The 27,141-nt window shown below is 41.5% G+C and overlaps 1 protein-coding gene across 3 annotated transcripts in view; it reads left to right on the top strand.

Annotated features, from left to right (window-relative positions):
- LOC126150178 (androgen-dependent TFPI-regulating protein-like) overlaps positions 1–27,141 on the top strand; it is a 286,309-nt gene that overhangs the window by 199,833 nt on the left and 59,335 nt on the right. For all 3 annotated transcript variants that reach the window (XM_049915861.1, XM_049915858.1, XM_049915859.1), the window contains exon 2: positions 19,722–19,862. In XM_049915861.1, coding sequence (XP_049771818.1) covers positions 19,722–19,862 — 141 coding nt within the window. The remainder of the gene's footprint in view (positions 1–19,721; positions 19,863–27,141) is intronic.

Consider the following 27,141-nt stretch of genomic DNA (forward strand, 5'->3'; position numbering starts at 1 on the left):
ATCAGATAGATTATATAATGGTAAGACAGAGATTTAGGAACCAGGTTTTAAATTGTAAGACATTTCCAGGGGCAGATGTGGACTCTGACCACAATTTACTGGTTATGACCTGTAGATTAAAACTGAAGAAACTGCAAAAAGGTGGGAATTTAAGGAGATGGGACCTGGATAAACTGAAAGAACCAGAGGTTGTAGAGAGTTTCAGGGAGAGCATAAGGGAACAATTGACAGGAATGGGGGAAAGAAATACAGTAGAAGAAGAATCGGTAGCTTTAAGGGATGAAGTAGTGAAGGCAGCAGAGGATCAAGTAGGTAAAAAGAAGAGGGCTAGTAGAAATCCTTGGGTAACAGAAGAAATATTGAATTTAATTGATGAAAGGAGAAAATATAAAAATGCCGTAAGTGAAGCAGGCAAAAAGGAATACAAACGTCTCAAAAATGAGATCGACAGGAAGTGAAAAATGGCTAAGCAGGCATGGCTAGAGGACAAATGTAAGGATGTGGAGGCTTGTCTCACTAGGGGTAAGATAGATACTGCCTACAGGAAAATTAAAGAGACCTTTGGAGATAAGAGAACCACTTGTATGAACATCAAGAGCTCAGATGGAAACCCAGTTCTAAGCAAAGAAGGGAAAGCAGAAAGGTGGAAGGAGTATATAGAGGGCCTATACAAGGGCGATGCACTTGAGGACAATATTATGGAAATGGAAGAGGATGTAGATGAAGATGAAATGGGAGATACGATACTGCATGATGAGTTTGACAGAGCACTGAAAGACCTGAGTCGAAACAAGGCCCCCAGAGTAGACAACATTCCATTGGAACTACTGACGGCCTTGGGAGAGCCAGTCCTGACAAAACTCTACCATCTGGTGAACAAGATGTATGAAACAGGCGAAATACCCTCAGACTTCAAGAAGAATATAATAATTCCAATCCCAAAGAAAGCAGGTGTGGACAGATGTGAAAATTACCGAACAATCAGTTTAATAAGCCACAGCTGCAAAATACTAACACGAATTCTTTACAGACGAATGGAAAAACTAGTAGAAGCCGACCTCGGGGAAGATCAGTTTGGATTCCGTAGAAATACTGGAACACGTGAGGCAATACTGACCTTACGACTTATCTTAGAAGAAAGATTAAGGAAAGGCAAACCTACGTTCCTAGCATTTGTAGACTTAGAGAAAACTTTTGACAATGTTGACTGGAATACTCTCTTTCAAATTCTGAAGGTGGCAGGGGTAAAATACAGGGAGCGAAAGGCTATTTATAATTTGTATAGGAACCAGATGGCAGTTATAAGAGTCGAGGGGCATGAAAGAGAAGCAGTGGTTGGGAAGGGAGTGAGACAGGGTTGTAGCCTCTCCCCGATGCTATTCAATCTGTATATTGAGCAAGCAGTAAAGGAAACAAAAGAAAAATTCGGAGTAGGTATTAAAATACATGGAGAAGAAATAAAAACTCTGAGGTTCGCCGATGACATTGTAATTCTGTCAGAGACAGCAAAGGACTTGGAAGAGCAGTTGAACGGAATGGATAGTGTCTTGAAGGGAGGATATAAGATGAACATCAACAAAAGCAAAACGAGGATAATGGAATGTAGTCGAATTAAGTCGGGTGATGTGGAGGGTATTAGATTAGGAAATGAGACACTTAAAGTACTCAAGGAGTTTTGCTATTTGGGGAGCAAAATAACTGATGATGGTCGAAGTAGAGAGGATATAAAATGTAGACTGGCAATGGCAAGGAAAGCGTTTCTGAAGAAGAGAAATTTGTTAACATCGAGTATAGATTTAAGTGTCAGGAAGTCATTTCTGAAAGTATTTGTATGGAGTGTAGCCATGTATGGAAGCGAAACATGGACGGTAAATAGTTTGGACAAGAAGAGAATAGAAGCTTTCGAAATGTGGTGCTACAGAAGAATGCTGAAGATTAGATGGGTAGATCACATAACTAATGAGGAAGTATTGAATAGAATTGGGGAGAAGAGAAATTTGTGGCACAACTTGACCAGAAGAAGGGATCGGTTGGTAGGACATGTTCTGAGGCATCAAGGGATCACCAATTTAGTATTGGAGGGCAGCGTGGAGGGTAAAAATCGTAGGGGGAGACCAAGAGATGAATACACTAAGCAGATTCAGAAAGATGTAGGTTGCAGTAGGTACTGGGAGATGAAGAAGCTTGCACAGGATAGAGTAGCATGGAGAGCTGCATCAAACCAGTCTCAGGACTGAAGACCACAACAACAACAACAACAACAATTTTGGACATTTGTATAATTATTTTGCAAGATCATCAAAATTACTCGGCACATTTTCTTCACTGGTGAAACGTATTGCCAACAATCCACTCGGCTTCGACAGTTGTAGTGATACCGACAAATACAACACCAGCTGAAAAAAATTAGGTGCTCTGCTTTCTTGTGAATGTAACTGTTTCTTATGAGTAAATGAAATACAATCTAACCGCAGGCTTAAAACGTTTGATGCGGCAGTCGTATTCTCTGATTTAGAGCATAGTTTTCTCCTTCATACTATTCAGCCAGTGTTGGTGAATAGGTATTCAGGAACACGTTTCTGTAGTCATATAAATACGCTGACAGAAAACAGCACAACACCAAAAAGCTATTAATGTAGTAATAAAATTTCGGAAATACGTTTGTCTACGTAACATATTAAAGTTATTAACATTGCTTGAAGTGATCAACATTGCAGTATCACAGGTTAATGTAAGCGCGAGATAACCCATTCAAAATGTGAAATGCTGTTATATTAATAACCGGCGTATTTAAGTGATTAAAATTGCAGTATCACAGGTTAATGTAAGCGCGAGATAAGCCATTGAAAATGTGAAATGCTGTTGCATTAATAACCGCTATAGCCACCAGAATGTTGAACGCGAGCATGCAAACGTGCATTCATTGTGTTGCACGGGTGCCGGATGTCAGTTTGTGGGATGAAGTTCCATGTCTGTTGCACGTGGTCGGCCAGTACAGGCACGGTTAATGCTTTTTTGTGGATGACGCTAGTATTGTCATTCGATGATGTCCCATACGTGCTCGATTGGGGTCAGTCTAGTGCAAAGAGCAGTACAAAGTAACATACCGACAGACTGTAGAGCAAGCGTTATCCTGTTGGAAAACGCCCACTGGAATGCTGTTCATGAGCGACAGCACGACAGGTCTAAACACCAGATTGACATACAGATTCGAAGACAGGGTGCGTGGGATAACCACTAGAGATGGGGGATCCGCTCTTGAACTAATTCATAGAGTTGAATCTTTCAAAGGAGTGAACAATCAGTAATTCAGAAAAAAAGAACGGTAGCTCCAAACGTTTCCCACGGCAGAGAGAGAGAGAGAGAGAGAGAGAGAGAGAGAGAGAGAGAGAGAGACGGAGCATATCAGCAGCGCCTCTGCTGGTCAGAGCACAGTGCACGCCACACAACACAGCCAGCGCCGGCCTCTGCCCTGCTTCTACCTTGGCTGCTTGCATTGTGCAGTGCCCCATTGGATTTTGTGTTTCACATATGCCGCGCCATCTCTGGCGTCGTCTGCCGCATGCAGTGTCTGGCGCAGCTTAACTTCGCATCGCACTCTGTCGGCGATCGTTTCAGTCGCACGTCCTGCCCTCTGGGCAGTTGATGCGAGCTACAGGACAGAGAGCCACCTAGCGGATAACATAGGAACTACTTGCAACAACCTGCTCGCAATGGAATGGACGATTTGTCTCGGAGCGGGTGAGTTCACCGCTACCCCCACCCTCGGAACTCGCCCGCTCAACGCTCACCCCACCGTCTCGACTCTAGCCAGAGCGTTGAGCAAAGCGACTCAGGTGTTACTCTGGTCTCTGCGGTCTCAGCTCACGCAGTAATACAGCTCGCGGCTCGACCTGCTCGACTCAGCGCCTCTGCATCGGAGTTCGTCCCTTCTGGACATTGTTCTTTGTAGTAATACCGCTATGTATATTACATTATTATGTTATGTATACATCAATTGTTTTTATTTTATTTTTATTTGTTTAAACTGATTAGATTAGGTTCCTGATGACTCCTCTTACTATAAGATTTTTATTATGGACACTCGAATTTACACTTTAATTACGAGCGAACTGATAAATGTATCGCAAAATGTGATACACCAATACTTTCCTTGTTTTATTCTGCGTAAGGCTATATGCAGCACTTTCGTTTTACAGTCAAATTTATATCTTTTTTTTTCTGGTACGGATTTTGCGATTTTAGGCATCTTCGGAAGGAAACGTTCACTTTAAAAATATATGGCTTGCGATGTATTTGTATGAGGTTAATGAAATTTTAATACATTATAGCCAAATATATTGTTAATGTAAATCTCAAGTTACAATATTTTCCGATCACCCAAAAAACCACGATAGTGCAAAATAAATCAATAATCAAAAACTTTGTCATATCGTGGACATTTCAATAAACAATACAAAATTCTTACTCATTATCTGTGTTACTTCAAAATAGGATCAAATAAGATCAAAATACAGGTATAGTACTGGAATAAACCGAGTTTAAACGGTAATGTGCCTTCCATTTATTTTCTATTGTAAATGAGTGGTGAGTCATGAAAAAGAGCTAATTCATTTCAGGGAGTGAACAGTTCTGATCCAATCTCTGAAAAGAACAGTTTTGCCCATCTCTAATAACCACTAGAGTACACCTGGTGTCATACGAGATAGCGCCCCAGACCATAACGACAGGTTTAAGTCCAGAGTGTCTACCACGCTAGACAGATTGGTTGCAGGGCCTCGGCTAGCCTGTTCTCCCCAACACACGGGCCTCACTGCACCAAGGCAGAACAAGTTGTCCTAGGACAACACAACAGACCTCCCCCCCCCCCACACCACCACACCCCACCAGCTCTCGCTTGAAGCCACTAAAGTCGCAAACGACAGTGGTTTAGTGTCAGTGGAATGCACGCTACAGGCCGCCTGGCTCGGAGGTATCCCTGAAGTAACCGATTGGTAACAGTGCTTTGTGTCACTGTGGTAGCCAACTGCTCCTCAAATTGCTGCTGCAGATGCAGTACGGGGCGCTGGAGCCATACGCCGGGCATGATGGTGTTCCGTTTCAACAGCGCCAAGTGCAGCCCGGTCTTGTTGCAACCCTACATTCTCGTGACCACCGTTGCCAGCAGTCACGTACAGTGGTTACACTCCTGCCCAGTGTTTCTGCAGTATCGCAGAGGAACATCTAACTTCTCGTAGCCCTACTACACGATCTCGTTCAAGCTAAGTGAGGTGTTGATAAAGGCGTCTTTGTAGCCTTAAGGGACTCCGGAACGCCCTATAATTGCAATGTTAAAATAACGCTTATAAATTACATTTTTCCTCACAAAGTATTTGAGGTAGGAAGTTGAACTTTTTACAGATTATTTATTGGAATATGGGCTACAACCTAACACAGGGATTTTACAAAATTTTGGTTCAGTTATTAAAGATGATTTTTTTTTTTCAATTGTAATGAAAATTCACAACATTTTTTTGCAATTTTTCATTTATATATTCAAAAATATACAGTTTTTTGGAAAAAAGGCTGTGTTAAATTATGCAGAAGGTACTGTGTAACATTTACTGAAAGTTTGAAAAAAATATGTTTGGAAGATCCTTAGAAAACATGTAATTAGTATGAGAAAATAAAAGTTTTGGGAATCGAGCGACAAAGATTGGATTAACTTTTTAGTGCATTCCAGGTCCATAGGATGGATTATCTTCATCCTCTGCAAACTCCTCCTCCAGCATCCTCTTGTTCCTCCTCCTGTTTACTCTTGCTTGTATTTCTAGACTCTTTACAGCCCTGTCTGCAGCCCGAAGGCGTTCCTTGTCTAAAGCAAGCATCGCTTGTACCATGTTAGAACCTATCTTCATCCCCATATCTCTAAATACCTTGCACCTTACAATGTTGCCATCATTGAAAGTCGCAACAGCATCATACACACCAAAGTGAAGTGTTTCTATTCCAACAAATACAGTCTTGGGGATTCTCGACCATATAACACTATTTACACTTTCATTGGGGTTTTGAGTTTTTCCGTGAATACACTTTTTCAACAGTTCAGGTGCTGCTAAGTCTCTGAAAATAGGTTTTATCACCTCCATTATTGCATGAGGCAGACTATGCTTATGAGTGTACACTTCACCAGTTAGCAATCCTTTGTTATATTTGCACCAACTGTCTTCTTCTTTGGGACACAAGCTATGTTGGGGATTTTCATCGGTTGAAGAAGTATGAAAAAAAAGAGCCCAAACAGCCTTCTTCATTTCGTCGACACTTTGTGTATTTTGCCTAATAGCCATTCCATAATAGTTCTGTATTTTGTCAATTACACTGTCAGTTAACCTTCCCTTCCCATCCAACCCTTTACCATCACTGAGTTTTTGTTTTTTTGTACGAAGCTTTCAGTCGCCGAAGTCTTGTTCCCATTCGCTTCTGCACGTGTCCAATACACTCAAACTTATCTCACATCACTAAAATGTACGTGATGAACACGGACGTTAATAATAACACCATTTGACAGCAGTTTAACAGCGCCACAGTGGGTCACGCCCATGTAGAACACATTTCAAAAAAAATTTTTAAAAAATTTAAAAATAGTTGTACTCTTTTGATTTGAATAAATTATATATCTATTAAAAGGTAATAGTCTGCAGATTCAGAAAACGCAAAAAAGTAAAAATTGAACTTTTCATGATTTTGAGCCTTTCCGGAGCCCCTTAAAGACATTCTAGACTAACAGTAATTCACCACGCCCAACCTCAAAGGTATTGTATTGTATGTTAACCGGGGACCTAGAAACGACGGAGAGGCTCCTTCCCCGCCGCAGCCGCACACCGAACCACCCTTTCAAGGTTATTGTGCGGTTCGTCCCCCGGTGCCTCCCCCCCCCCCCCCATCCCAGGGAACGTCTAACACCAGACTAGTGTAACCTCTATGTTTGCGTGGTAGAGTAATGTACGCGTACATGGAGAACTTGTTCGCGCAGCAATCGCCGACATAGTGTAGCTGAGGCGGAATAAGAGGAACCAGTCCGCATTAGCCGAGGCAGATGGAAAACCGCCTAAAAACCTTCCACAGACTGGCCGGCTCAGCGGACCTCGACAGAAGTCCGTCGGGCGGATTTGTGCCAGGCACCAGACGCTCCTTCCCAATCTCAAAGGTACAGGGTTATTACAAATGATTGAAACGATTTCACAGCTCCACAATAACTTTATTATTTGAGATATTTTCACAATGCTTTGCACACACATACAAAAACTCAAAAAGTTTTTTTAGGCATTCACAAATGTTCGATATGTGACCCTTTAGTGATTCGGCAGACATCAAGCCGGTAATCAAGTTCCTCCCACACTCGGCGCAGCACGTCCCCATCAATGAGTTCGAAAGCATCGTTGATGCGAGCTCGCAGTTCTGGCACGTTTCTTGATAGAGGAGGTTTAAACATTGAATCTTTCACATAACCCCACAGAAAGAAATCGCATGAGGTTAATTCGGGAGAGCGTGGAGGCCATGACATGAATTGTTGATCATGATCTCCACCACGACCAATCCATCGGTTTTCCAATCTCCTGTTTAAGAAATGCCGAACATCATGATGGAAATGCGGTGGAGCACCATTTTCCAAACCGTCGGCTGTGGTACGTTTAGCTCCCTGCTTGCTTTATTCATCTACTTCCGTGGGCTACACGTGTAACTTGCCCACACGCGTTCAACCGTTTCTTCGCTCACTGCAGGCCGACCCGTTGATTTCCCCTTACAGAGGCATCCAGAACCTTTAAACTGCGCATACCATCGCCGAATGGAGTTAGCAGTTCGTGGATCTTTGTTGAACTTCGTCCTGAAGTGTCGTTGCACTGTTATGACTGACTGATGTGAGTGCATTTCAAGCACGACATACGCTTTCTCAGCTCCTGTCGCCATTTTGTCTCACTGCGCTCTCGAGCGCTCTGGCGGCAGAAACCTGAAGTGCGGCTTCAGCCGAACAAAACTTTATGAGTTTTTCTACGTATCTGTAGTGTGTCGTGACCATATGTCAATGAATGGAGCTACAGTGAATTTATGAAATCGCTTCAATCATTTGTAATAGCCCTGTACTTAACTCTCACGGCCGTTACAGCGTGTATTTAAAGCAAACGTGATTAGCATCCTCATGGTGGTGCTTCTAGCGCCAATTTTATGCGTCCAAAACACAAGTCAGCGTCTTCCAGCTTCGGTCCTGGCAAGCTAACCGTAAACTTAACGTCTCTTGGAATAATACCACACTGGAGCATAGCGACAAACCAACTTACCTAGGCGTGGTGCTCGATAAATCTCTGACATACAGGTACCATTGCGAAAAGACGCGACAAAAGGTAACTGCCAGAAATAACATTCTGCGGAAACTAGCTAACAGATAAATGGGCTGCTAACCCTTCCATATTAAGAACCACCGCACAAGCCTTATGCTTCTCTGCAGCCGCATATGCCTGCCCAGTATGGTCCAGATCAGCCCATGCAAAGAAGGTCAGCACAAGTCTTAATGAAACATGTCGATTAACAAAGGTGTGCATGAAACCTACTTTCCTACCAAAAATATATAGAGCTGCCGGGTTTGTGAATCCCAACTCTCTGAGGACATCATATGAATTCACAGAGACTCAAACTATTGACGACCGGCATCCCCTTTTTGGCAGCGAGTGTAAACCCGGGCGATTGAAATCCCGTAAAAGGTTCTTAGCCACGACAGTAGAAGAACCACCAGCTGATTACCCACCTACACGGGTAGTACCTAGCGGATTCAGCACAAACTGGAAGACGTGGAGGACACTGAATGGAATGAGGACAGAGGTGGCCCCAGTGAAGACAAATATGATTAGGTGAGGTGTCCGAACCACGGATGATTAGTGTGACTGTGGCGTTGTGCACGATACGGAGCATCTGCTCGCCTGCCCAAACTGCCCTTATAGGTTCAACCCCGACGATGTATGGCTGGACAAAAAAGGAAGCCTTGGACTTGGCCCTATACTGGGCTGAAAGATTGTGGCCTGGTTTCCGTTCACGAAAAAGTAAGTAAGTATGCGACTGGTACGAAATTTGAATAGTCATCTTTCGGATGCAGAAACACGGCCACCAGTTTTCGTTTAATCTCTGTTGGTTCATCACGGCCAGAGAATGTCGGCTGGAATTTAGGATATCTAGTGTTCTATGGCGCTATACCATAAGTTCGTTGATTTGGATAAAAGCGTATGAGGCCTGAAGATGACAATATGAATTGCCGAAATTGGTTGCTTTCAGAATAAAATAAAATATCTTAAAGCACGCGGCTGTTGGTGAAGTTTATTCACATTGAAAAGCTTTCGTTTATGTCGTACAACTCCTTCTTGGTGTTGCAACTTCTCTCCGTCAGCATATTATTTTAATGAATGTATGCAACTTTTGTTCAGCTTACTGTTCCTACAAAGGATATGTGACTTGTGAAACATTTTAGCCTTAGCAATACCATAGCATTTTCCATAACGTTGGGGGGGGGGTTATTTTGTGCCCAGTAAAAAAAAATTTAAAAGAAACGTAAACCGTTAATTGTTATTGAATGGTATTAAAATAAACTCTTTAAAGAGGTACCGATGTGAAATCAGGGTTCAGAACCTGAAAATTCCTTTAACACACTCTTAACCATACCAGTGCGTTTACAGTAATGTATACTTTGTGACCATAACAAAAAATATAAAAAATGTAAATTTCGTTTATTGTTGTTGACATTTACCCTCAATATAACTGATGTGTAAGGAAGGCCCTCAAGCTAGAAATACTGAATGTGAACTTCACTGCGGAAAGTGACATATTACTCACACTCAAATTTTTCGGTTATGTTTAAGTAAAAAATTTAAAAAACATATGGAATCTGGTAGAAGAATTCGTAAAAAACAATAAACACTTTTTCATAATTTTAAAATATAAAAAAACTAACTAGATAATTAGAGTTGTTAACAGCTTCAGTCAATATCTCATCACGTGAATGAAGAATTTCATTTAATGATGTTGTTTTTCCACGCTACTTGCTGTTACAATTTGAATAACATGTTTTCAACGGCGAATTACCCAGCCAGATTAAGGTTCGTATAATTGAAACTAGTCGACCAGATTCCTCTCGCTAAGAGAATTTTGGTGCCGCCTTGACGCTATTAGTATTCCATTCTTCGGCTTATCACTGCAGATAGTAACGGAGCGATAAGAGAGATATTGGTGGCTCTTTTTCCCTAACACAACAGTTTTCCTGCCTGCTAACCTACCCATACAATTTCTATGCCGAATATGACTCCACAATGTTGGGTTCGTATTCGGGAAAATCCCCGCTCAATTAGCTATCAAGCCATCTTGATTTTAAGTTTTCTGTTTTTGTGCAAAAATTCTACGAGAGCGCGACGTGAACGTTCATTTAACAACAACCCCTCGATTCTGCCCCCCTCCCCTTCTCTACCCTTCCCTTCTTCGCCACATCACCCCGCTATCGCACCCTCCCCCCTCCCCACCCAATTTCTTGCCGAGCTTCGTCATCAGTTCGCTTTTGCCCTCAGTGTCAAAGAGGCGATTGAAATTCTAACGAAACTCTGCTCCTGATGAATAGCGGTCAGATTAATTTTCTATATTATTTTTTTTTAACATGAGGTATTGATTGAAGACTGCTGATCAGCGATCTTAAGTCAGTTTCAGTCTATCATACATATGCTCAGTTTCGTAGTGATTAAGGACATACTCTTTTCTATCTTCAGATACTGTTTTTTCAGTTTTCATGAATGTTTGTAAGGGATATACATTCAAACGTGGTCTTCAGACATAAAATAATATCATTTTAATCGCACACGACGTCATTAGGGACAATCTTCGGGTGCATTAATATGCTTCCTCGCGACTGACCTCTTAAAGCAGCCGGCTGTGAACTATAATTTCAAGCTTAAAATACTGTATAACTCCAGTTTCTTACACGTGGCACTGGTGTTACGAAAGAACAATAAACAACTTAAAATGGATCCAGAGGCTTCGAAATATCTTTGTATTTCCATACAATAAAATCTAATGTAACACTAAACGATAGTTACATCATCTTTAGAGGTCTATAATTTTTTATTTTTTATTTTTCGCTTGCTTCAAATCTACGAACATTTATCATCCCCATCTAAGAAATTTACAAAATAATTTTAATAGTTTCAGTCACTTTTTACCATTATTTAGTAGGCCGACCCGTTTTGACATCATGCAGCAGTCATCAGGTGCATAACAATGACATGCACGTTACTGTAATGCACCTGATAATGTTACCATGATGCCGAAACGGGTCGTGCTAATCAATATTAGTAAAAAGTGACTGAAACAATTAAAATTATTTAATAAATTTAAAACAGAGTCGCACACTTCAAATAATACCATACATATGGATAAAATTAAGCATCCACTTTTATTTGCAGCATTGTGAAGATTAGTGCTTCAGTATTTATCGATTATTCGTTTATTTGATTATATGAATTCTGAGGTTTATCTCGGCGTATTTGGTTGATTGGTGATATGTTTACGGTCTTCTGGCTGAGAGGACAATTACATTTTGCACACACGATTTCGACAGATCCATAAAAATCGGCTAGAAACCCGGAAAGATACCGCCTACTTTAGTATACTAAAGTAGTTTAACGTGGACTGCAAAACCACGGCGCAACTTCACATATCTCGCATTAACAAATCATTTCCCAAGGTGAAACAAGTAATAAGAGATAGAAAAAAACCTTCGAACCGACTAGGGATCGAACTGTATTAGGATCAATACTGTGAAACGTCCCCTTTTGAAAAATTTATGAATGAGTGTGCTGATAAACCTCTTACGTTATTTGCTTTTCAAACAGCTGAGCAAAACTGAACGTACTCAGACATTACTCTCTGTACTTATTCTGATCAACACTAAACTGACACACAATATTTTTAGCGCAACGCAATCTGACTTTTAATAATTCCTTCAAAAGAATGGCCCTGACTAACATTAACCTATACGTTTCACAAATCACTTACCTCACAAAAAATCTTCGTTACTCGAACTACTGCAATACAGCGAGCGCCACTACTGCCAGCTAAATAAAAGATTCAAACTACTGAAGGCACTAACTACTGATAGGCATAGTTAGCAAATGAAAAATTTTGATAGATAACAAACAATTTATTTACCTTAATAGTGGTTCAAACGGCTCTGAGCACTATGGGACTCAACTGCTGAGGTCATTAGTCCCCTAGAACTTAGAACTAATTAAACCTAACTAACCTAAGGACATCACAAACATCCATGCCCGAGGCAGGATTCGAACCTGCGACCGTAGCGGTCTTGCGGTTCCAGACTGCAGCGCCTTTAACCGCACGGCCACTTCGGCCGGCCTCCTTAATAGTGTTCAAAAGTCATAATATATATAGCAGTTCATGGCATCCAGTCTTACAAATTTACTGTCTCTGATGGACACACGTCCAGATCATCCGCTCTCAAAACTCCGCCATCTCTCTCCCCACATCCACCACTGCTGGCGGCTCACCTGCAACTGCGCAACGCTACGCGCTGTTCACATCCAGCTGCCCAACACTACAATAGCAAACAACAATGGAAACCAGCCACAGACTGCACACAGCACAGCCAGTGATTTTCATACAGAGCGCTACGTGGCGTTACCAATATAAAAACCTAAACAGCCTACTTACAACTGGAACAGCAGTTTTCGGAGATCATGAGCGTAGCATATCAGTTTCGCTTCTTGCTCACAAAGCAGACATTTCGTATTGTCAGATCCACCTGTCGAAATATCACAGCCCTGTAGGCGTGAAACCACTTGTTTGGCTTCCTACAGCTGACTGGGACGCACGTTGGCTGGCTTCGGGCCGGGAATAGACTGGCGACAACACTTTAAAGCCATGAATAAGTAGAGTGTAACGGAACATATTAAAGGCTTTACTTTACCGAAGTATGCGATACCCTCCAAATTCAACCAGTTTAACGAGTATTTATGATTATAGAAAAGTTATTGTGTATGTTAACAATGATGGCATAACATGTCTCCATAAACAGTCAACCCATTAAATTATACTGAATAACTGACCCACACAAAAGTTTATATCACTTGATCACTGATACAGCAAATGTCATCATGTAAAAACACTAAGTTCATCTTAAATAATTAATATGAAGTACGAAAAATAGTGGACAACTTAGGTATTTTGGATCTCCTTAAATAAAAATCACCCAGTGAAACCTATTTGTTCACTAGGAGCGGTTTCACTCAGTACTCACGAAATCAATCCTATTTTAGACGAAAACCAATGTAATTCTTAATAATTCATGTTATTTACTTATTTATGCAAATTAGAGAAGTCAATTGACAAACTTCTAAAAAACGGCCTTTTTGTAACAAAGAATTATTCTGTCAAGTCAACAAATCTGTCTGTCATTTTAATAACATGTTAAATTATGTCACTCGATACAAATTAATAACTTTTCTGCACAAATTATGATAACAGATGTACATGTGACTTGTAAACTATATCTCTTTTTAGTAGTTCTTTGACAATGTTATAAATACAAGCAGCAAGAACGGTCGGAGAGCAGTCGGAATGTCACTTTGGTAAAGTGTGTTTGTGTGTTATTGTTTGAGGTGGATAAACAATGCAAAGAACATGTAACGGAAGTACTACTTTGTGTTGAGTCATGGTCTTTGGTGGACAGTGGAATTAAGATGGCCACCAGAGTAATAAATATTTGAAGTTTACATATTTGTTGGTTTCGCTCGTTCTTTATCATCAAAAGGACGTAAAAAACACGGGACGTCATGTTTTTAACCCTAGACAACCAGATGTAGAACCAGCATCAGCATCGAGAGACAGCAGCGATCCAGCAAGTAGCAGCAATTACTACGACACAATGCATTTTAATGGCGCCAACCTAACATCAAGTGCTAACAAGCTCCGTAAATTGGAGTGAAATAGTGCGATTATAGCAATTAGCAATATCTACGACCAGGCGACCATTACAAGAGGCACTTAAAACTGCTACGCAACTCTGTTTTGAAACTGCTTGACAGCGGTTACATTTTTAATGCTGTTTGATAGTGCTGTGCTGTGTCAAGATATTTATGTGTGTCGTTGTGCTGTTACACTTGAGGCACCACGTGACTGATACTGAAGAGAGTGTCTCACCAGCTTCGACAATTGACAAAGACTACACGAAGTGACTGTATACTTTTTCGGAAAAAACTAAGGGGAACCGTGGACTATTTGCCTGAAGTTACTTAGGGAACTCATCAACCCTGAATACAAGTTCTGCCCATGAGGCACTGTGCTACGTCGTTCTGATGGTAAATACAGAATGTCCCAGGACGAATGATGAGATTCATGGATGTGGTAGTGTAATGGTACTTGAATTACGTAACCATTACGGCACCTCACCTCAACCTCTCGATACCAGCAATATTCTACTGTGTTTCTGTAAAATAGTTAACATATTTCTGTGACAACATTCAGATATGATTTCATTACTGTAGAGGTACTTCGATACATCGATATGCATATATTGCAATGATATTATTCTCATGTGTATTCTTTCTTTTGTCACTATGATCATTGACGTACTTGTAACTCTGATTTTTGGGCACGTAAGCGGTTATTAGAGAGTCAGGCTATGGTCGTCATGTTAAAAAGACACAAATTGTAGTCAGTTTATGAAATGTGAACTTTAACAGTGAGGAAGATATTTTCAAGTATGTTTTATATTGTGCAGTGATATTTTGGAACAAGTTACGTGAAATGGCAACAAATGTAATAAAAAAGAAGTGTAGCTTAAATTCGGAGTGCTGATTACTTTTTTACATCGCCATTGTTCTAACTTGCAAAAGTTTAATCTTCAAGAATGGTTTATGAAACACATCTATAAAACTTTTGAATATCGCAGAATAACACCTAGGCCTCTTTGCATCCGAGCCTGGAATCATCACTACCTAGATTTTCGACGATTGAGCCATGAGTTCACAACGAGACCAGCGTGGGAAACACGAAAAGATGAGTGCCTAGTTTACCCATTATTTCAAGAAATGACTTTATTAACTGTGCTCTAATGACATCTGCCACATAATATAAGTTCGTTGTTGCCCGAAAATGCAATATTTAGCAGCGTGAGCAACACTACAATCATAATTAATTTTTGACCTTTGTTGTGGTAGGGTTGTTAGAGTAGGAACGATCATTTGGAACGAAAAACTCTAGTAAACCCGTGCTCTAAAATACATACCTTAAGAGCAAAGAGCGCTTTTTCATCTTCGATACTATGAAACAAATCTCTCCTTCTGCACGCTCTTTACTTTCCATGGTGTGATAGGTGGTAGTATGGGCCAAAACAAGGAAGAAATGTCAAGTATACATGGGCTCTAAAGTGCATACGTTAAGAGCTATGGATACTTGTTCATCTTCACTACCGTGAAGCATATCTCGTCTATTGAACAAGTGCTCATAGCCCTTAAGGTGTATGTTTTAGAGACAGTGTTTACTCGACAATTTTTCCTTGTTTTGGCCCATAATACCTCCCCCCAAAATACTGAAAGAAAGCGCTTGCAATAGATGAGATTTGTTTCACGGTATCGAAAATTAAGACCTACTCACAGCTCTTAAAGACAACCATTTTAGAGTCCACGTTTACTAAACTTTTTTTGCTGGGAATGTTCGTTCCTGTCATAGGACTGATTACTGACCATTCTTCCTGGGACTCCCTGCATAAGCCCGCATCTCGTGGCCGTGCGGTAGCGTTCTCGCTTCCCGTTCCCGGGTTCGATTCCCGGCGGGGTCAGGGATTTTCTCTGCCTCGTGATGGCTGAGTGTTGTGTGATGTCCTTAAGTTAGTTAGGTTTAAGTAGTTCTAAGTTCTAGGGGACTGATGACCATAGATGTTAAGTCCCATAGTGCTCAGAGCCATTTGAACCATTTTTGAACTCCCTGCATAATAGTTAAAACAATCAACTATATAGTAAAATTCTCTTCCCTTTTCGCTCTGTCACTTGTCGAACACGTTGTGTTATGTTGAAACGTCTTGTACTTTACGTGGTACACTTCGTAATCAGTCACATGCTGGTTATAACCAGCTAGTGCCATAGTGTTCTTAGGATGCTTGAAATATGACACAATTTGAAGATTAGCGCCAAATTACTCTTCTTTGCTCACTCGGTACTCGAACCCAGACACGTGCCTTTTACAGCCAGCACACTTTCAGTTGCACTGTTCGAGCAAGTCTTGAAACATGACATTTCCTGGCAGTACCCGTGGGTTCGTCCTCTAGCTTTTTGTGACTCTGATTTCTCTTCAAGCGAATAGCTTGCGTACTGCGGATGCTACTGGCGGACCGACTAGGGGAATGGGGTTTGTCAAGCCAAGAGATCAGGCGTCACTCTTTTCGCAGTCCTACTAAATGGGATGTGATCGGCGCCCATTATGCTAGCTTAAGAGTTAGCGACTGCTGTGAAGAAAGACCCTTCATTATTTACGTCGACTGCTGTTTACTTTCACGATCGTAACCATAAACCCACGTTTTTTCCACCAATGACAACCTATGGAAGAAAGTCTGGATCGCCTTGGGGCAGTTTTTAAAGTTCCTTGCAGATTCCAGAGATCTTGCTTCTGAAACTTCCTGGCAGATTAAAACTGTGTGCCCGACCGAGACTCGAACTCGGGACCTTTGCCTTTCGCGGGCAAGTGCTCTACCATCTGAGCTACCGAGGCACGACTCACACCCGGTACTCACAGCTTTACTTCTGCCAGTATCTCGTCTCCTACCTTCCAAACTTTACAGAAGCTCTTCTGCGAACCTTGCAGAACTAGCACTCCTGAAAGAAAGGATACTGTGGAGACATGGCTTAGCCATAACACGGAAGTAAATATAGCGACGGCGTCGGCACCATCAGTGCAACACTACTGAACGGTACAGTAGAGGGTATTGCTATTAATGTTATTGCATCTTATTACAACTTCAAGCTAACTGAAACTTCCTAGCAGATTAAAACTGTGTGCTGGACCGAGACTCGAACTCGGGACCTTTGCCTTTCGCGGGAAAGTGCTCTACCAGCTGAGCTACCCAAGCACGACTCACGCCCCGTCCACACAGCTTTACTACTTCCAGTTGGTAGAGCACTTGCCCGCGAAAGGCAAAGGTCCCGAGTTCGAGTCTCGGTCGGGCACACAGTTTTAATCTGCCAGGAAGTTTCATATCAGCGCACACTCCGCTGCAGAGTGAAAATCTCATTCTGGATCTTGCTTCTGATTGTCTTGAAGGCAGCCGTTGCACAAACACCATCGCAATCATCTCGTGTCGAATTCTTCTGATAGAATGCGTTCACATGTTCAAAAAATGGTTCAAATGGCTCTGAGCACTATGGGACTTAACATCTATGGTCATCAGTCCCCTAGAACTTAGAACTACTTAAACCTAACTAACCTAAGGACATCACACACATCCATGCCCGAGGCAGGATTCGAACCTGCGACCGTAGCAGTCGCGCGGCTCCGGACTGAGCACCTAGAACCGCTAGACCACCGCGGCCGGCCGTTCACAGGTGCCGTAACTTATTCCCGAAGTGCTGAAAAGGTGTTTAATGGTCTGTCTACGATCTTTCAGACTGAACATTTATCGGTGTAACGTCAGTTGTCGAACGATCGGAACGCTCGTCATCATCACTCGATATCAACACGCTTCTAAAGCGATTATACCAAGCGCAAGTCTGTATCTGGTCTAAAGCGTCGTATTCAAAATTTTGCTGCAGTATTTGATTTCTGCAGCGTTTTTCCCAAGTTTGAAGCGCAACTTTTTAAGACACACGCTGTTCCTTAAGGTAAGCCGACAGCCAGCGCACGATGGCAAGCTTAAGGAAACACAACAGTGGAAACACAACAATGGAAATACGAGTAGCCACGAGTAGAGATGGGCAAACTGAAACACGTAAATTTTTCGAAACAAATGAAATAGTACAATGTAATGTTTCGATACGGTGTTTCGAAACAGTGAAACAGTTTGTGTTTTGTAATCTAATAAACCTACACATTTTATCATCTTGAATGTCTACTGTATAAGTATGTCCATATAAACACAAATGATGTGCGAGAGCGCTAATCATATCGCAGAAAGTATGAAACTATCACTTAGGCGTCTTGGCAGTTTCGTATTTCCTGCAGCAAATGCGCTGATTTTGTGTCATGTGGCTTTCGTACTTTTCAATTGGCTGAGGAAAGCCTTAGCTGAAGACAGAAGAACCACCACGAACGGAACTGGAGGTGGGAGCAAACTGCAGAAACAACAGATATGCTACTGGGATTCCCACATTCCATTAGTATGGCTAATATACCCATCCTGCTAATTTCCATGCACACAAAGGGAATCATTGTGGATAATAGACATGGTGACTATAGACTCACAAATAACGCCAAATAATTCGAATAAATAACAAAATATGACAGAAAAAAAATTTTTGTGTTTCAAGGTGTTTCGAACCGTTACTATAAATTTACGATGCTTCCCGTTCACCATTACACTATAAGTGATATGTCAAACACATTGCTTGCAATTATACCTACATCAAATTTATGTACATGTCTAATAACTGTCACTCTACGCCTTTTTTATTTAAAATGTTGTAGTCTTACTTGCGTTTCTTAATATGATCACTGTACATGAACAGAGAAGCGTATGTTATAAAAAAAAGTGTAATTTAACTGAATGATTTTCACATATTTATTATTTTGAATGTGAATAGTATGCGTTGTTTTATTGTGTGGTTAGTGTTTATAAAGCAGATGTAACGCCATTTCGGAATAGGACAGTCAGCTAGAAAGGAAGCTTTATTTTCGGATATCTTAAGCTTCATGCTATTGCTTGTCAAAAGATTTCGACACTCTTGAAAGTGTTTCATGAAGTGGTATGTTGTGTTTCAGTACCTGTGCCGTGCCCGAATCTCGTCCGACACAGAGCGGAATGAAACATCACTGTTTCGATACAATTAGTCCGTTCCAAGCACAGGTGGACTGAAATAGCGTTATTTTGAAACAACGATACAGTTTCTGTGTCTGGCTCGAGATCCGAGACAGGGGCGGAATGAAACACCACTGTTTCGAAACAGTGAACCATAGCCGTTCCGAAACACTGAAACAGTTCCAGGTATCGATACACTGTATCGAAACATAGAAACAGTGGCCAAGTCTAGCCACGAGGGATTAGCCTCGCGGTCTAAGGCGCTGCAGTCATGGACTGTGCGGCTGGTCCCGGCGGAGGTTCGAGTCCTCCCTCGGGCATGCGTGTTTGTGTTTGTCCTTAGGATAATTTAGGTTAAGTAGTGTGTAAGCTTAGGGACAGATGACCTTAGCAGTTAAGTCCCATAAGATTTCACACACATTTGAACGTTTTTAAATAGGAGTATGTTCTCCAGTAGCCAACCAAACCACTCAGCTCGCAGCTATGTGCCACACAGATTCAAGAAGGATGTATGAGGAGGCATCTAGCGGTATTTCAGTGTACACGTAACCATGTTCGAAAAAAATTCTAATTTTTGGATACCACTTCGTATTTCAAACAACTCTTGTGCATGTAAGGAATTCAGTGTGCTTTGCTATTAACCCACATGTGTTAAACACCATCTCTACAGCTATGCTTACCTCCGTTCTTGTTACAGGTCCTCCAGCAGGTGTACGTCTTCAGTAGCCTGTGGGTGGACATTGTGAAGGCGTTCCCTGGACGCTTCCCCTACTCCAGGAAAGCCGCTTCGGCAGTGCGTAACTTCCTGTTCCCAGCATGTGTCGTTCCTATCAACACTGTAAGTATATTCCAAATATTCTGTTCACTTGTTGATATATTTAACTGCACTGAAGTAATAGTCGAGGGATAGCGTCTTTGACTAGTCGCGTTCTCGGTCCCGCATTCGAACCCAGACACTGCTTAAATGTGGAATAAACACCATCAGCAGAGGCGGCCGAAGAGGCCCTGTACAAGGAAGCACCCCCATGTCAGAGAGGGCGGAGGAGTTGACAAGAGTTTCAGGACAGCACCTTGTCCTCGGGAAACTGACCCTGAAAGGTGGGAAAATCAGCAGTGATCAACGGCGTGAAGATACAGAAGGCAATTAGAACCACTGCATTAAAGAGACAGTTTGCACCACAGGACATGTGCCCTATAATTTAAAAAGAACTGAGTAATGCCAGTAGGATTCGCGCTCAGAAGGTTCTGTGCATACTTTATTTCGTACATACGAGGGTTTTCCAGAAAGTAATGCACCGCATTTGTTCTCTACAACAAGTCTTTATTGAACTTAATGAGAATTACACACACGAAAGAATGGTGTTTTACCTACACACCTTATTTTTCCACGTAATCTCCATCCCATTGTATGACCTTCCTACAGCGCGAAACTAGGGCGTGTATGCCCTGTCGGTACCAATTCCTGTCCAAGTGGCGGATCCAGTGCTTCACTGTGTCAATTACGTCCTAATCGTCCTCAAAGTGTCTTCCATGACTGGCATCTTAAATACCCAAAGAAGTGGAAGTCCGAGGGGGCTAGGTCAGGACCGTACGGTGGCTGGGGTAACACTGTGAAACGTCCCCTTTGAACAATTTTACATGTGAAACGTCCACTTAGAACAATTATACAAGCCTGTGCTTAACCTGACACACAATATTATTTAGCGCAACGCAATCTGACTTTCAATAACCCCTACAAAACAATGGCCCTGACTAACTTTAACCTATACCTTTTACAAATCACTTACCTCACAAAAATCTTCGCTACTCAAGCTACTGCAAAACAGCGAGCGCCACTACTGCCAGCTAAATAAAAGATTCAAACCACTGAAGGTACTAACTACTGATAGGGATAGTTAGCAAATGAAAGATATTAATAGAGAACAAACAATGTATTTACCTTAATATTCATAATTGACATTCAGTCTTACAGATTATCAAAACTCCGCCATCTCTCTCCCCACGTCCACCACTGCTGGCGGCTCACCTCCAACTGCGCAACGCAATCTGCTGTTCACATCCAGCTATAGCAGTTCATGACAACAATGGCAGGCAACAATGCAAACTAGCCACATACTGCACACAGCACAGCCAGTGATTTTTATACAGAGAGCGCTACGTAACGTTGCCAATAAGAAAACATAAATAGCAAACTTACATAAAGAAAACATAAACAGCCTACTTACATAGCCCCCATGCTCCCCACAAAAAATTTTACAAATGTTTTTGGCCAGTGGCCAATAATGATTTGATAAAATTTTTCATAATTACACTAACAAAGATATCCAATGCACACACTTATGGATACAATGTTGGTCAAAAGCTAAAATTTTCTCACAGTCCATAAAGACAGTCCTGATCATTCATCATAAGAGTAAACCTGCAGTTTGTTTGCTCAAAGTCTGAGCAGTAAAATACAATGCACACGGAAGTAGTGGATTTCCATGCAGTCTTGAAGAAGTAGTGTTGTCCTTCCAACGGAAAGACAGTGCTGACTCGTGACATGCTGACAGGTAATGGGCCACAACAGAGCAAACCCACAGCAGAGTCAGTCGACGTTTCGAAGAATATTGGTAGGTAGGTCATCACAGAGTAGACCCACTGTAGTCCTGGTAGAGATTGTGGTATTGGTGGGCCACCAGAGGTGCAGACCCACTGTAGTCCTTGTAGAGATGGCCAGCAGCCATCTGTTGCGACTGTGCAGGTGCACAATCACCAGTGAAGAGTCTTGCGGATAATAGAGCAAGTCCATAACCACCACTTGTGCACTCACAAAGTTTTTGGAATTGTCCTTAGAACCAGCAATGCTGTTATCCAGTCCCTTGCTGAATTAGTAACACACGTGCAAACACTATCAGTCCCTACTTCTCACATATTGTCCATATACTATGACCAACAGAATGTGTGCAGTGAAATGAATGCTTACAAGTTACTTAATTTGATTAACTGGCGTCAATTACAATTTTATGACGTAAGAATACAATTACAAAGGTACAAAATACAACATTAAAGACATAACAATACAGATAATATTTGTAGTAATAAGGGCTTTACAAAAGAATAGAAATAAACATATACATCAGTGTTACAGGAATGATGACATGAGTACATACATAAAAGATCAGAATCACTTTTGAAACGTCAACTTCACACATGAGCATGAAAACAACACAGAATAAATAATGTCTAAGCATCTTTACAAAGTAAATAACATATTATTAGAAAAAGTCTACAACAGAGCTCTCATCAGCTAAACACATAAAGACAGGAAAAACACAAATACACACGGGTACCCAAACACATAGTAGGATAACACAAAAGGAAAGGACAGGGTTTGTTTTCAGTGTAACATTTGGTACTGCAGTCCACCCCACAACTTCATTCGATAGATCTTTCGTCTTATTTCAACATTTGTTTCCACCAAAAAAAATCCTATCCAAGCATGCTTATGTAAGTAGGCTGTTTATGTTTTCTTTATGTAAGTTTGCTATTTATGTTTTCTTATTGGCAACGTTACGTAGCGCTCTCTGTATAAAAATCACTGGCTGTGCTGTGTGCAGTATGTGGCTAGTTTGCATTGTTGCCTGCCATTGTTGTCATGAACTGCTATAGCTGGATGTGAACAGCAGATTGCGTTGCGCAGTTGGAGGTGAGCCGCCAGCAGTGGTGGACGTGGGGAGAGAGATGGCGGAGTTTTGATAATCTGTAAGACTGAATGTCAATTATGAATATTAAGGTAAATACATTGTTTGTTCTCTATTAATATCTTTCATTTGCTAACTATCCCTATCAGTAGTTAGTACCTTCAGTGGTTTGAATCTTTTATTTAGCTGGCAGTAGTGGCGCTCGCTGTTTTGCAGTAGCTTGAGTAGCGAAGATTTTTGTGAGGTAAGTGATTTGTAAAAGGTATAGGTTAAAGTTAGTCAGGGCCATTGTTTTGTAGGGGTTATTGAAAGTCAGATTGCGTTGCGCTAAATAATATTGTGTGTCAGGTTAAGCACAGGCTTGTATAATTGTTCTAAGTGGACGTTTCACATGTAAAATTGTTCAAAGGGGACGTTTCATAAGTACGTCTTGTGGCTGCCAGTGGTGTGAGTCATCGCCTATTGTCTCTTTGTTGGCGCGCGTCGTTATTGGGATTTGGAGGCCTAACTTCCACAAATTCGCCTTGCCGAGAGGGCCCAGCTCTGTTTAAATTTCGCCAGTTCTGATGCAATTCAGGTCTGTCGTTACGATCATATCGTCTGTCGTCATGTCGGTAGATTCCATAGTTTCTTTCTTGTCGGTCACGTGGTGGAGAATTTCTCCTTGAATCGTAACTACGCGCTGGACCGTTGCGTCTAAAGTTATTCTGCCTCCCTTGATAATAGTTATTTTGGTTCCCATATTGTCTGTTTCTCTGATTGTCTCTGTGATAGTCATTACCGCGGAAAGGTGATCTTTCCCTGTAACTATTACTCTGCCAGTGGTTATCATATGGGTGGTGTCTGTTTTGGTCACGATTTACGTTGTAAGAATAGGTTTGTCGTGGCCATTTATTGTTTCTGTCGTCACGGAATTGAGACGGATGTGACCTGTAGTGATTGTTTTCCTGTTTTCGCATCCCGCGACTGTCTGTGTCAATTTCCAGTTCTTGTAACAATCCCTGAAAAGCTTCAATGTCATCTTTGCAACGTCCTGCCAAAATAATATGTCGTAAATGTTCAGGCAGTTTGATTAAGCAAATGCGGATGAGTTCTGAGGGGCTGTATGGGTTTGATAGGTACTGATTCTTGTGCAACATGTCTTCAAAATATTTGACAAGACTGGAAAATTCAGATTGTTCAAAGTGTTTCATCATCATGATGCTATGTTTTACGCGGTCTTGTGTGGCTTGAGACCAATATGCTGAGAGGAAGGCATGGTAAAATTCTCCTTCACTGTGGCAATCGTGAATGACCGATCGCATTCTTACAGCTGGTTCATTCTCTAAGTAGCCACACATAAATTCTAACCTGTGCTCCAATGACCAGTTGGGAGGGAAACAATGAGAGAATTGATGGAGCCATGCTTGTGGATGAATGTCGTTGCCAGAATTCTTAAATGTTTTGAATTTACGTGTAGTAATGAACAGCTTATAGTCAAAATCATCGTGTCGGCGAGTAGCATGTCGGTCATTGTCACGTCGTTTCGGCGGTTCCATCTCAAAATTCGGTGTACCTTGCCAATTTCTTTCATAATTACCGAAATGCCCTGTGCTATTATTTTGTGGCTTTTCCGTATTTCTAAGTTCCTCTTCCCGTGTTGGAGCGCGAGTATCCTCTGAAATATGTAATTCTTGTATTACCTGTGTCAGCTGATCTTGTAATTCCCGCATTTCTCTTTTGTACTGTGTGTTGATTTGATTTTGATTTTGTTTGAATTTTCTAATTTGTTCATACTCTTCTGTGTCAGTGAAGGCTACGGGTCTTGTGTCATTCAGATCATCATCTACCTTTGTAGATAAGTTAGTGACCTGATCCGAAAGTTCGGCTACTTTCTCTGATAATGAACTAATTTCCCCCATGTGTCTTTCTACTGTGTCCTTTAAGTTTTCCTGAGTTTTTGCAAGTTGCGTAACCGAATCGGTAGATGCAACTGAGTCCATTTTAGCTTGCAAGGTCTCATGATTTTCATGAACAATAGTTTGCAGCTCTTTTATGGCTGCTTCGTGATTCTGTAATGCATTTTCATGCCGCGAAAAAATAGGCTGAAAATGCTCACAAATTTGTGTTTTTACGTCATTACAGACTTTTTGGCATTTCGATTCAATGTTATGTAACTCAGTAGTTAGATCTTCACGTGTTTGTTCAAGTGTGGTGTCTAACTTCCGAAGATTTTGTTCCATTGTGTCTAACTTTTGAAGATTTTGTTCCACTGTGTCTAACTTTTTAAGATTTTGTTCCACTGTGTCTAACTTTTTAAGATTTTGTTCCATTGTGTCTAACTTTTGAAGATTTTGTCCCATCTGTCTCTGATTTTGTTCCATTTGTTGCATTAGTTGTAATAACAATGCATTAGTGTCTGGAATCTGTTCCTCTACTCTTTTCGGCAGTGCATTTGCGCCGGCAACATTCACATTTTGACAAGCTGAAAATGTGTCTTGACTTATTTGAGAAAACGGTGAGGACGCAAAACCTGAATCTACAGTATTTGCAATATTGTGTCCTATCATTTCGGATTCCTGAGGCGAGCTGTTGCCGACCGACCGATCGATAATGCTTCCCTGTTCACTACCTGTTTGACTGTCTACGCCATTGTTTGACGTCCGCTCCATTTCCCTATGCACAGTTACCAAATTACTACTTTGAACATTAGTTAACTCATTACACAGTGGCGCTAACACATTGCTTTCGTCTTCACTGTCGTTTCTCAGTTTACTTTGGAGCCGAGTGTTACGTTTTTCACACGCCATTATTGTGACAATATTTCACACGATAACACAGAAAAACACAATTTGAAGAGCAAAAATAGGAGAACACATTAACATAGCACTGAAAATAATATCTAGTTAATTGCAGCTGCGAAATACTTGGTGCAAATCTACATGCATACCACAACTGTTTTACAGTACAACAATGAAAGACTGCAACTACAAAGGAGATTCTCTCTACAATTACGCGCTAGCTATAAACAAAAGCTACACTAAATACACAAACTACAAGAAAAAATCAGAAGATTCCAGTGAGGTATCCTAGGCTAAGGGTCGACATATGAAACGTCCCCTTTGAACAATTTTACATGTGAAACGTCCACTTAGAACAATTATACAAGCCTGTGCTTAACCTGACACACAATATTATTTAGCGCAACGCAATCTGACTTTCAATAACCCCTACAAAACAATGGCCCTGACTAACTTTAACCTATACCTTTTACAAATCACTTACCTCACAAAAATCTTCGCTACTCAAGCTACTGCAAAACAGCGAGCGCCACTACTGCCAGCTAAATAAAAGATTCAAACCACTGAAGGTACTAACTACTGATAGGGATAGTTAGCAAATGAAAGATATTAATAGAGAACAAACAATGTATTTACCTTAATATTCATAATTGACATTCAGTCTTACAGATTATCAAAACTCCGCCATCTCTCTCCCCACGTCCACCACTGCTGGCGGCTCACCTCCAACTGCGCAACGCAATCTGCTGTTCACATCCAGCTATAGCAGTTCATGACAACAATGGCAGGCAACAATGCAAACTAGCCACATACTGCACACAGCACAGCCAGTGATTTTTATACAGAGAGCGCTACGTAACGTTGCCAATAAGAAAACATAAATAGCAAACTTACATAAAGAAAACATAAACAGCCTACTTACAACTGTCCAACCCTGTTTTGCAATGTGTTCAGCAGTCCTCAGTCTTGTGTGGGGCAGAGCGTTATCGTGTTGTGGCAAAGCATCTCCTGGTTGGCTGTGGCGCCGACGTCGCTGTAAGCGCGTCTTGAGTTTTGTTAATGTGTTGACTTATGTTTCTGAATTAATGGTACTGCCTCTTGGCATCACATCAGAGAGAATCACACCTCCACAGTCCCAGAACACGGTGATCTCGACCTTTCCGGTGGAAGCAGTTACTTTGAATTTTTTCTTCCGTGGGGAATGGGAATGGGGCCATTCGATCAGCTGTCATTTTATTTCTGGCTCAAAATTGTGAACCCAGGTTTCATCACCTGTCAAAATCCGGGACAACAAGGCCACCCCCCTCAGCTTCAAAAATTTGGAACAAATCAAGACAAAGGTGTTTTCTGTGCGATTTGCGATCCACCGTTAGACACCGCGGGATCCATCTTGCACACGCTTTTAAATATCCACGAGTGTGGATAATTGCATCCACACTTCCTTTGCTGATTGACAGATGTCCTCGCGGATGACATCAGCTTCCTGCAACATGTCAAGTGTGACAGCCGTGGATGGTCTCCCCGACCGCTGCAAATCGTGGAACTCCGCCAAACTGCCTTCTGATGACCTCACTCTCCGTGCCCGGCGACTAACTGGACTTCTGTCGAGAACAGATGCTCCATAGACTTTGCACAAGCGTTTTTGTGAATATTC

Source organism: Schistocerca cancellata, chromosome 2, assembly GCF_023864275.1.
Source record: "Schistocerca cancellata isolate TAMUIC-IGC-003103 chromosome 2, iqSchCanc2.1, whole genome shotgun sequence".
In the NCBI taxonomy this organism is placed as follows: Eukaryota; Metazoa; Arthropoda; class Insecta; order Orthoptera; family Acrididae; genus Schistocerca; species Schistocerca cancellata.